At 36.8% G+C, this 12821-nt stretch overlaps 1 protein-coding gene across 11 annotated transcripts in view; it reads left to right on the top strand.

Moving 5' to 3' along the window:
- Positions 1–12821, top strand: part of HDAC9 (histone deacetylase 9) — a 490905-nt gene that overhangs the window by 451519 nt on the left and 26565 nt on the right. For 10 of the 11 annotated variants that reach the window (XM_074863233.1, XM_074863213.1, XM_074863224.1 and 7 more), the window contains one exon: positions 8743–8876. In XM_074863233.1, coding sequence (XP_074719334.1) covers positions 8743–8876 — 134 coding nt within the window. Of the gene's footprint in view, positions 1–8742; positions 8877–9755; positions 9930–12821 lie in introns of those variants that run through there. The other variant, XM_074863244.1, reaches the window with a different exon arrangement.

Here is a 12821-nt window from a genome sequence, read left to right as displayed (position 1 = left end):
CTCACAGAAGGGCTCTTTCTGAGAACTGTATGTCAGAAGACTGGAAAGACAAGCATGAGATATTCGATATTCTAAGAAAACATTTTATTCTCATACATGTTTCCAGGGGGAAGAATTTCTGGGAAAGCAAAGAGGTCACTCCTATTCCAGTTAACTTGTTCCAGATCACAAGTTGTGTTGCACATGAAGCCCTCACAATCACCCAGCAGCCAAACCTGACCCTAATGTCTACAAAATGAAAACAAAGATGGAACATCTCTATTCTCATTCTTTAAAAATTTTACATATCTGTGATGAGGATGAGTCATATATTTCATTCTGGGAAACGGCAAATAAAAATGTTCTACATATTTCCACCTCTTGTGCATGAGAACAAAGTGGCATCGGTCCTGCCTTCACCTGAGGCCCATGAAAATCCCCGCCACCTTTTCTTGTGCTCCCAGCAGGTTAAGGCTCTTGCAAACTCTGCTGTGTAATAACATGAGTGACAAGGTTCTGACATGACTTCTCTATTTGAGAAGAAGGTTGCATAGAGCCACCTATGTCATTCAAATGGTAGCTACAGTTTCTTTTACTCTGTGGGGTTTTACCTGCCATTCCAAGACATCTGTGTGTCCTTTTAATAGTATGAAAAGGGACAAAGGGGCTGTTGTATGGGTTGAAATCACATCCTTAATTCTTACACGTTTTTGTAATAGAACAGCATAATAGAAAGTTGCTCAATGTATTTTACTTGGAAATTGCAATTAATCAGAAGACTGTAAGGAGTCAGATCCCAAACCTAGTTTCAATACCATTTCCTTTAGTGAGTTTTACACATTACCTTTTCAATAAGTGGTGACAGGCAGTGCATTTCTGGGTGATTATAGCATATGTCAGGTGGGGTTAACGGGCACAAGGCCAGAGGGAAAGTGAGTAACTACTTGAGATGTACAGTAATCCCTTAGAAATGCACTGCCTTATTCCCTCCTGATATTATAAAATGATGTTTATTAAACAACGTGATCCAAATCCTAAGGGACACTGGACCTCTGATACTAATACTGAGTTCACCAGGAGACTTGATGCCAAATTGGTCAGGAAATAGAGTATTTACCTCAAGTCTATCCACCTACAAGAACCCATCCCTGATATGCTTATTGTATCTACGTCTCTAGTCTTGGAATGATGAATGATCCACATCTGGAGGCCAGGTCTTTAGATAATGGTACATGCTGATTAACACTGGCTAAGGAACTAGCCCTTAATTTAATGTGATATGTTGATGTGGCAGGGTCAATAAATGACTGCAAATAAAATGAGAGCCTTAATTTGTAGACTGAGAAACTGTATATGTTGGAAAGATCATTTAGTCCGTGCTGCTTTTCTTGGCAGAATTTTGTGGACCATCTTCAGAAAATGGCAGTCAGTTCTCAGCTTCTGAGTGATGGGCTTTAAATCAGATCCTTTGTGTTAGTCTCTTGGGTCAATTCAAAATTAACTGACTTGGCTTTTCATCAGTTAAAAAAAGAAATAAGTCTTGATCTTCCCATCAGATTGTTTTCAGTCATAACTCAGTGCCCACATTTCAGCTATACTCATTTATAACAGCAGAAACTTTGCCCCACATATTTTAAAAATGTGTCAGGTTGATTTTATAGGCAGTAGCATTATAATAAACTTCTCCAAACTTAATCAAGCTTACTGATTTATTTGGATAGTCAATAGTAGTATCTGATTTTCATTCCAGCGTGGATTAGAAACAAATTCCTCATACTTTGAATTATTTTTTTTTATCAGATGTCTTGTTTTCTAGCCAACCCCTTACTGAGTCTAGACTCAGATCTGGAGATATAATCATCTGTAATTTGTAACATCAGATGCATATATTGCATATCAGTTTAAAACAGGCAACTTGATCGTATTTGGAAGAAGTTATCATAACAGTACTACCACTTGCACTATCAGGTTGGCAGATTTCACAATACATGGGACAGATTTTCAGTAGATAATTATCAGTCTGATTAGACTATCCCCAAAGAATCCCTTTAGAGAGATTTTTAATCTCCAGGGGGATGGGGGGAAAAGAAAGAAAGAAAATGAAAAAAAAAAGAAAGCCCCTCAAACTCCATGGAGAATCTCCTCACCACCCAGATGAAGCAACAGCCTTTTTCAGAGAGATCTGAATCCAAGATTCTGAAATGCCACCTTGCTGTTTACAGTTCTACATTTCCTCTCTTAGCTTCTGCTATCTGATGCAGAACAGCTACGTTTCTGAAAAAAACATTGAAGAACTCTGTGGGATGGATAATCTTTCTTCCTGGCCAGCTTTACTTGGTAGCAGATTTACTAAATAGGAAACAAAATAAAAAAGAGGGGAGGATGGCAGGACAGTGGAGAAACTATTATTTGGGCGAGGTGTGAGATGAGGTAGAGATGAAGAGAATGTGAGGAAGCCGAGAAGAAAGGAGGGCACAGAGCAAATAGCTAGTAAGAACAGGGCTAAAACCATCCAGACTGTTTTGGAAATATCCAAAAGTTCCTGCTTTGACTCTGGCAGCTGAAATCTGTGGTTGAATATTTTCCCTCTGAATCCACGTGACAGCACTATAACAGCTCTAAAAACATCAACGTTATTTTGTACATCTCTATGACCTTTCATGGAGGATGCAAAATATCTACTGCTTGATAATACAGGGTACAAAAGAAGTCCCTTCCTTTTTTTTTTTAGTATGAATTAGTTGGGAAGAGAGTTTGGGGGAGTCTTCTTCCTCCACGTGTTTTCTCTGAGGAACATTTCATCAGGTGGTCAATGGTGCTGTTGTGTGGTGGAGGTGTACAAGTTCCTCCTTCCCACATGACTAAGCAAATGCAATGGACTGTATGACCCGCTTGCATACTTACATATCTCAAGAGAGGTGAAGATGCCCAGACCATCTTACTGAGCACTGTCAAGGTGGCCTTTTCCTGTAGTGAGATATGTTTGTATTATTTGGCTTTCGAAGAGGTATCCTATGTATTGTTGAATATGTACTTGATAGAGATTTAATAAGTTATGTTCAGTGTAGCAGCTAAAGAGCAGCTAATTATGAAAAACATATTACTGTAGAACTAACAGGCATGTAATAAAAACATCTATTACATAAATTGTTAATCCATAAAAAATGTGTTCCTGAGACGGTTGGTATTTATTTAACATACAATTACTGTCTAATTTAATCTAAATTAAATGCCTGCTTGAGACATGTAATTTGAAGTGTTATTGAGCTTCCTTCTCCGGTATTAAAAGCAAGAAATCAGCAGCTAATGCCTGGAGGCCAGCTCTCTACCATTTAAATTCAGGTACCTCAACACTAACTTTCATAATTTCAGCCATTTGGAAAATGTTTTTCATAAGAATGTATTTGGCATTAAGATCTCCCTCTCCCCCTCACTCAGGGCCACATCCTGCCAACTGAGTCAAACTTCTGACTTAATCCAAATGAAGTTTTGCTTGAATGAAAGGTCCTGAATTAAGACCCAAGAAAATGTGTTCTCTTATCATAGAGCACAAGCTTTACAAAATGTTCTAGCTCCTGTCAGTGCTGGAAGGGTAAATTATCATTTGACTCCTGTATGGACATATTTATTTAGGACACATAGCCTGGTGACTCAGGAAGTTATGTAAAAACTGACCCAGTTAATTTTAGATGCTATTGTTGGAAGAATATCAATGAAAATTAATCAAATAGTCACGAAGGAACCACAGGGAAGGAGTACAGAACACTGGTGGGTAGACTTTTGGCAGCAATCATTGCAACAGTTTTAATGAGAGGAAAACACATTCTCAAGTAAATTAGAGAGTAATGACATGATTAAATGGTAAATAATAGTTAAATACATGCTTGGAGGTCCAGGACAGAGACTGTGGAGATTTTCTGTTTTGCGTGTATTCCTCTCCAGGCTGCTCTGAGTAGCCAGAGGAGCTCACCAGAACTCTGCCTTTAATTTAGGGTAGGATTGTAGCTTCTAAGACGCTGAAGCTGAAAGAGCTGTTGGGGCCCCACTGCTGAAGCTGAGAAAGTGGAGGCTTCCTCCATAACTCCAAAGTTTCGCCAACCTTTCAGTTGTTCATGTGTCCTTGTTCCTCCACCAGCTGCCTTCCCTGAGCAAGGGCCAGCGCCACAGCTCTGTTCGGCCAGCTGTCAACCCAAAAATTAACTGTGCAGGAGACATCTGCTCTCCTTATGCACAGTGGGGGAGAGGGAAGGAGTCTGTCTTCTTGTGAGGCAGGTTTAGTCCCCACTAACTGGGTCTTTGCACATTTGCTGGCAAGGAAATTGGGTTGCATATATGACTGTTTATGCAAATAAGGAGTGCTGTGGTGCTGACTGGGAGTGTACCCCATCCATGAGGTTCCCTTCCCTGTCTCCTGAGGAAAGGATGTGAAAAGAATAACATCCACAAATTGTCTTCATTCTCAAATGTTTCTTTCTCAAAATGGGAGGCTGTACACACAAACTGACTTGTTATTTTTACTTTGTCTAGCCATAATACACAACACAGTTGTGTGATGAGTCCATTGGTAGGGGAACTGGCCTGGTTAAGAGGTGTTTTACCAGATCTCTGTTTGCCACTTTCCATTTCAGGTTGTCAGAGTAAGGATACCTCAAAAACAAAAATAGAAAACTGAAATAACTCTGGATTCTCTTTTTTATAGGGTTTAACATTTTTTCTTGGTTTTCAGTAAGTCCAGGTAGAGTATAGTTGCTCCAGCAACTTTGGTCAAATGAGGCAGAAGCCTCACGTATGTCATTCCTTGATGTTTGGCAGAACTAAGAGAAGTGCATGGGGAGCTTGTCTGTTACAAAAGAAAAAAAAAAATACAGTGCCCTTACTGGGACATCAGTCTACTAAAAGGTGAATTAATTGCTTAGATGGTAATTCAAGTGATCAGCACACTACATCCTTCAATAACAGCCTGGCAGCTTGCTCATTAGTATAATACAGTATTAACTTTCTCTCTTTCTGCCTTCCCACAATAGAATATTTTCTTACATAAGGCTGAATATTGTATCTCCTCCACTACTAGCACTGTAGGAGGGGAAAGGGTATAATTAAAAAGTACGTGTTATGTTTTAATTTTGGAAGCTATTTTTACTTCAAAGGTTGGCAAATAACAACTCATATACTACATATTTCTCCAATACATAACATGGTTTATTATGGTTTCAGTTTTAATCTAGTCTTTTGTGCTTAGATGTACAATTGATCACCCACAGGTTTTTTTGTCAGGACAATGTAAACCAATTGGTGAGCAGGATTTTCAGAACTACTTAGCAGTGTTTTAATGTTTCTTGTGTAAATCAACGGTTTATCATTGTCTGTAATAGGTTCATAGCAAATGAATATTTAGTGCTTTTGTAAATTCTACCTTGGATGTCTAAATATTGGATCTGTGAAGGAAAGAGGTACTTTTACCATTTAAATTACAGAAATTATGAAAATAATAGTTGGCACAAAACCACACTCAGATTTTCCTAGCACACTGCGTGAACCTAATTTTTAAAAATGCTGCTACTTCTCTGAAGTACAAATTCACTGAGCACATTTACAAGATCTGAGAAATACCCCTGTATGTATAGTCTTTTCTCACTTATTGACTAAAATGATTGGATTTTGACATAATATTTCTTTATTATTATTATTAATATGTGACATTTTTGCTTATGTTTATGGACACAAATAATTGTGGATACTGCCAAGACTATTTCAAGCCCTGATTAATAGTGCCTGTCATTGAGTCAGGTACTCAAACTCTAAATGGCCTGAAGACACCTGCACCCTCAAAGAAGCAATGCCCATTTAAGGCTGGACTGCAAATCCAGCACTGATGCTTTGACATGACTTTCTGTTTTATAACTGAAATTTTTCTGTTTCTATGAAATGCCACTAATCTATAACTGTTACATACCACTGTGAAAGCACACAGTTTTAGAATCACTGTATGACAGCTGGCACCTTATTCAGCAGGCACAGTAGAAGGGCCAAGAACTGCTGCTGATTTCTACAAATTCATATGAGTTGGAAGATCCAGGATTCAAAATGCTTGTCTGACTCCTTTCTCACCTTAGAATTGGTCAGTGGGACATTAAATATGTGCTTGATCTCCTTATATCAGGGGAGATGACTGAATCTTTTAATTGTGCTTGTTACTATTTTCTTCTTGTTTTTCTTAATTATTTGGCATGAACTATAGCCCATCTTAAAACCATTACTTGACTGGGATTCCTTTCTTTCCATTTTGTTACTTCTGCACTCCAGGGGATTTCCTTGAGGAAGCTAATATCTTTCCTAGGTTGCTGCAGTGACACAGGATCCAAGTTTCTTTGTTAAGAATTTCCATAACTCATTCAGTCACTGGCAATGTTGGTATTGTTGGCTAAAGTTATTTCCTCCCTTTCTAGCAAGTCACCTTTACTTTCTCAGGGTAATTACTCTGAAGAAAAGTCCCCATCATGTTGATTTTGTTTGGCAGCACTTTATCTTGTTACCGTGATCTCTGTTGGGAAAGATGCTTTCTGTATGGCTCATTGCATCCTGACTCAGACAGGGATGATTATTATAACATTGATACTAGGAAAATCATTAGGAAACCGAGCAGGCAAACTAACATTGTAACAATGTCTACGAGTTATATTATGTATGGTTGCCTAAAAGAAGAGAAAGGCATTGCCAGAGTCTTTACATTTATTGCCACGCACACCTCAGAAAATTATGATGTGGCAGTAACAATATTTGTGGTCATACAAAATTTTCAAAATGTGCAGGGGAAACATGATAGAGCTTTCCCTTCTTCACAGAAGCTGTATAACACGAAGGATAATGTTGTCTTAAAAGTGCTCTTGAATTTCTCACAGACCCAAAGGGTGAGTTGTAGATGTGGGGAGTCTGCGCCTGTTCATTCCTCTTCATTTCCTTTAAATGCTATATGTACGACTCAGTTTACGCTGTTGGCACTCTCTTATGAATCCGAAGATTGCACGTGTAACATGCAGACAGAAATAAATCCTGTAGGTAAAAGAAAGTAGAAATTGGCTAAAGATCAAAGGTTATCCTCATTCCACTCCTTCCTTCATTTTTATTATCCTGTCTAAATTTGAACTTTTGTAGAGAGGATTGGGTGGGTGTTTTTTTTCATGAGGAAAGGTTGTGCTTAAATGAGAGTTTAAGGTTTTATTTGTTTTTCAACCCTCTATGTAATTTGAACCACAATGTAGTTAATTTGCTAGAATCAAAACTGCAGTTCTCAGAGGGTACAGAAGATTGTGGAGTGGCTTAAGGAAACAATATTTCACTTCAAGTGTTCTGTGATCATCTATAGATTAAGTGGGAAGTAGAGGGTCTTTTTTTTGTTGGGTTTTTTTTTTTTTGTCTGCACAGCTAAACCAAATCTGGTATCATTAAAGTCCCTGTTCTAAAAACAGTTGGGCATGTGCTTTAAAAAGTCCTAAGATGTAAATGGAACTAATTGTGAGATTGCTTGTTTGCCAGATCAAGCCTTGAGTCTCTGTGTTGGAAAATTTCTCCAGAAAATATGCTTGTCATTTTTATAGTTTTTAATTTTTGATGACCTTCTTCACATAATAAAACTATTTTCCTGTCTTTATAGAGCCCCAGGCTTTAGCAGGTACCTTCTAAATGCTTTATTTAAGGCTATGAAATGCACTGGAATGAGTAGTGATGACCATCAGTAGAGCAACTAGAACAGACCAACTGGAAAAGTTAAGAACAAGATGTGATGGGTATTTAACTTCAATAGTTTCAAAGCTTTACTTATCATTACTCACTTAAAGGAGATTCATCAAAAACAATAGCTGTCCTAGGAAACTACCACAAAATTTCTCTCCAATATCTTCTCTCCAAATTAACATTTTTTCATGCAATTTTTCTTGTTGTTAAAAAAGAAATAAATTAATTTTACTTGAATCACAGATGAAATCTTTGTTGTAGTGTTTATGTAGTTATAGATCACTACACAAAATGAAGTACCATCATTTTTGGCTGTGGTGCAGAATTTCTTAGAACATTGTTGGTCAGGAGTGAGCAATACTAGTAGAGATCTCTATGAAGTTCTGGACAGTTTCAACTTATACCAAAACATTGAATCAAAATAAGTGGTCTAGTTGTTAGTGCTGCTTCCAAAAACACTTCAAAATGTAACTAAGAGGTAACATATGTTTCTACTATTTTTCAGTCCATGGTTGTATATTATACTCAACCACCAAATACAAAAGAAGAAGCAATTTGTAAATAAAAATTTCATCATCTCATTTGAAAAATACAAATATTTTTAATTATAGTATCATAGTTTAACTACAAATATTATTTGTTGTATCAATGCCATAAGTGACCAGGTTTATCTAAGATCTCTCTAAATAACATGGATATATGTTACATTGATGTGCAAATAGGAAGAGAATCCAGGGTGATAATGGTTAACAGCGGTAAGAAGAGAGACAACCTCATGTTTCAACTAATCTCCAGCTATTAGGGATCAGCATGAGGGACATTATCTCACATCTGTCTCATACAAAATTCCATAGACCTAACTCCAAAGCATCTGGTGTGGGCCATAGTCAGAAACAGGACACTGGACTAAATATATCCCATGCTCCCTGTGCAATATCCATGAGCTTTCTACATTCTCATGCAGCAGATGTGAAATATGCTAGTAATATCTGTTCTGCTTTAATTATTTGCACTACTGTATTTGAATACTAGGTTTTGGTCACCTAACCAAGCAATTGCTGAAGCTAGCGGATGGCCGTGTTGTGCTGGCACTGGAGGGAGGACATGACCTTACTGCCATCTGTGATGCATCTGAAGCCTGTATAAACGCCCTTTTAGGAAATGAGGTAAAACATAAATCATAGTAGGTGGAGAGAATGGTCCAAGTTTGATGAAAATCCTATCTTTGATTTTCTTTCAGTAACAATGGCATCAGTCCTTTTTTCATTTGGTATAAAAACCATGCAATTTGAATATGTCTTAGAAATTATCAGACCTTGGATGAGATGGTTTGGATAAATACATCTAAATTAGATGACTATATAAATCCTTTAGTGTTTCCCAGTTCTGAGTAAGGTTTAATACCTCAAAATTGCTTTTGGTGATGTTTTGTGGAATACCAGACTTGACATCATTGTTAGTCATTGGTGTGCATATCATCTATCAGGATCAGACCTTCCAAGACAACTATCATGGAAAAAAAAAATGGCTTTTACAAGGTATCTAGCAATCTTAGGATGTGGATATTGCAAAGACACATTTTTTGCAGTATTTTGACACTTCATCTGTCATGTGAAAGAACATATTTCAGAGGCTTTTGAAATTGAACATTAATAAAAATGTGTCCAAGACTTCAAAAATGGTTTTTTTTAAATGAATAAATGAAGATTCAGGTTGATCTGTATGTAATTTAAATGGACTGTCCAAGATTTATCAAATGCTGTATATATAATTTAAAAACTTTTGAGAGTGGGCTATCAGACTAAGTAAATATGAGTATGTGCTATTTATGTACACAAACACAAGATAAGCATTCATATTAGTGAAAATTTTTCTGTTTGTCCACTAGAAAATATCTTTTTCTCCTATAAATATGGTGAGAAGGAAAATAAGCTTGCTGAAGGTGCAGCCAAAATAATTTATGAAAGCACAAAGGCCTTTACCATGAATTGTGAATTTTGCAAGATCTTGTTATAAAGTGCAGTGTGTTACTTTTTTTTCCCCAGGGGAAGTGGCAACCGCTATATAATCTCTCCAATCAAATGTATTAGTGCCAAACTGCAAAGTAGTCCGCCAGTTTCCTTACACTTCAAGACTTCATACCTATGTGAATAATGTGAAGCAATGTGTCTTCTGATGGATACTGGATAGAAGAATTTTCCAAATGTTCTTTTAAACCTTTGTTTTTCATCTTTATGACCCATCAAGAAACATATTTTTATGCTTATTTTTTTACATTATACATGCAATAAATAAAGTGATAGCTCTTTCAAAAATATGCTCAGAAATGTAAAGAAGTAGACATGTCCACAAAAAGCTATCATTGGGTTTTATCTACTATCACCTTTGACAAGTCCCATAAGGAGAGTTTTCCAGCATGGTGGCATGCAGTATTGAAAAAGATGCTCAGCTCAGTGTTGGTCCTTTTATTTATGTGCTGAAATATAGATTACAAAACCTAGCTTAAGGCATTTGACAATCTTAGTGAGTGCAGCATTGCCTTCCTGATCAACTGCCGTTCCAGGCCACTTCATTGATATTCTCTGATATCATCTTCCCTGTGGCAGTGTCTTATGGCATCAGTGGCTTTTCATTGCCCTTCTAAACCCATTCTCTGAAATTTGCACCCTTGTGGGACTAATGCAAACTGTACAATGCTGGTGATATGATGTGTCTTCCTCTGTGTAGGCGCCTGGGTCCCTCTATCCAGCTATGACCATTTGGTGGTGCTACCCATTTATGAAAACAGTCTTGTTTTGTTTTAACACTATATCACACCCAACTACTATTTCTGCTGTCACTGACTAGCCATTATCTGAGAAAAAATACCAATTGTGAGAAAAAGGAATGGAATAAGTGTACTGGAATAGAGATTTTTCTTCCATTTTATCTTAGCATAACTAGAAGCCAGGAAATTAGATAAATTGTGAGTCTATCTGTTTGCAAAATACCGCAAAGCAAATTTCAGGAGAGACAAAAATTCAGTAACTGAGAATGAAGAAAAACATAACCATGCAGCCATTTTTAATTCACTTGTAAACAAATATGATCAGTAATAACCTGAAACATCTCATGCAATAAGCATTATTTTCACATGCTCTTACTCACAGCTTTGTCTTCAGGGACGTGCATTAAATGGTCTGGTGCAGCAGAATTTCAAAGAGAAAATACGCTGTGCTTGCTAAGAAGAGAAAAATACTCCAGAGAGCATGTTGTTACCAACACTACCATAAGAAACTGATGTTTCCTTAAAAGAATAAGTAAAGGTGTTGCCGAGGAGTAGACACTAATGAGGAAGTCTGATACCTAGTTAGCAGTTAGAAATCATCACATTTGTTGACATCTATAGATTTATGGCAATCTACACCACATGGCCCATAGCATATACATCGCTTGATTTCATCATAATATTCATGAACTTGCACAGCAAACTCCAAGTGTGTTCCTGCCAGGCACAGAAAAAAAATGTTTCTCTTCAAACAACGAATTATTGTAATTTGAGGATGCATTCTTCCTTGAATGCAATTCTTTACAGGTGATTAATAGGATAATTATAACTTATTATCTGCCCTTCACTTTTACAAATAACCGTATGCAGTGCAACCCTAGTTTAAAAATATTGGCAAGGTGAACTTCAGTTTCTAAACACTACACATGTAATTGAACTCAAATTAGAAAGGTTGGGAAAGGCCTTTGTAAGATACTCTGCAGTTTGTCAGATGTATTTATTCATGTGCTGAGGATTAGAATTCATAAACATTTTGCAGGGTTTTTTGAAAACTTTTTCTTTTCTTTTGTTGTTTTTGGCCAGGACTTGTCAAGACAGAAATTCACTGTTTCATATGTTCTATTACCAGCAGAATAACATTTTAAAAAAAGAGGAATTGTAAAACTAGCCACAACTTCCAACTTTCATGGAGAGCTGGTCTGATATGTAGAGGTAACATCAAATTTACAAGTGAAAAATGCTTTTCTTAATTTCTCTCTGAACACCAAGAAGGAAAACAAGTTGCTATCCAAAATAGATATATTTTGCACTTAGTTATATATGACTTGTAGCACAGCGATCTGTTTAGCAAGATAACTTTTTACTCTTCTCTTAATAAATGCAAGTGGAGCTACTAGGAAAAGAATACACTATCAAGTTAATCTTTAAATAATTTGAGCATGGCACAGGAAATTCCTGCATACAGTTGTGGATTTTTCTTAGAAGAGCTCAGAATTTAAATGAGCTATCAGCCCCACCTACGTGTGGTTGATACTTCTGAAATTCTCGGCAGAATTACTTTTGAACAATAATTTCACATTTTGACAGAAACACAAAGGGCATAATAATTGTTGGTTTTCTCTGATTGGAGGTACTTATATCATTAATTGTTTCTTTCCAAGACCCAATTCCCTAAACAGAGGTGCCCTGTGCCTTTTTAGATACCTTAGATATCCAGGACATCAGTACAGGGTTGGCAGACCTAACACAGAACTTAGAGGAGATCCACATCCTTTCTGAGAGGCAACTGGAAATCAGGCAAGACACCCTATAGTATCTGAAATGGCTCATTCTGGTTTGGTTGTGTGAATCCCTCCTTAAATGATGAGAAAACTAAAACTGAAATTATAGAAATAAAGGTAAGGATAAATATTATAAAGATAAAATCATTAATTAGGAAGTTTACGTGTAAAAATACTTTAAAAAAAATATTTCAGGGTCTTAGGTTTTCTTGTTCATGCTTCTGTGTACAAGCAGAAATTTTCCATGTCACTTTGAGAAGAATCCATTTGACCATTTGCAGAGCTAATTAGGAACCCTGTAGGTTATCTCTTTGGAAGGAAATCTTCCTAAGAGGTGAGAAGAGATTAAGCAGCTGGATTCCCTTGAAATCCAAAATGAAAACATGGAAATCCTTCAGGAAGACAAAAAGGCAGGATGAACATCAGTTGATTTAAAATATCTCTGAATTTTCTCAACATGATTTGAGAACTTGTCCATTAAAAGAGCATCTGTAAAAACAAAGGAAATGATGGATTCAGATAATTAGAAAAGAGACTTTGCATTTCAACCTAAGCATTTCTGA

The sequence above is a fragment of the Strix uralensis genome, chromosome 1, assembly GCF_047716275.1.
Source record: "Strix uralensis isolate ZFMK-TIS-50842 chromosome 1, bStrUra1, whole genome shotgun sequence".
Classification (NCBI taxonomy): Eukaryota; Metazoa; Chordata; class Aves; order Strigiformes; family Strigidae; genus Strix; species Strix uralensis.
This window is presented reverse-complemented; position numbering and strand designations above follow the sequence as displayed.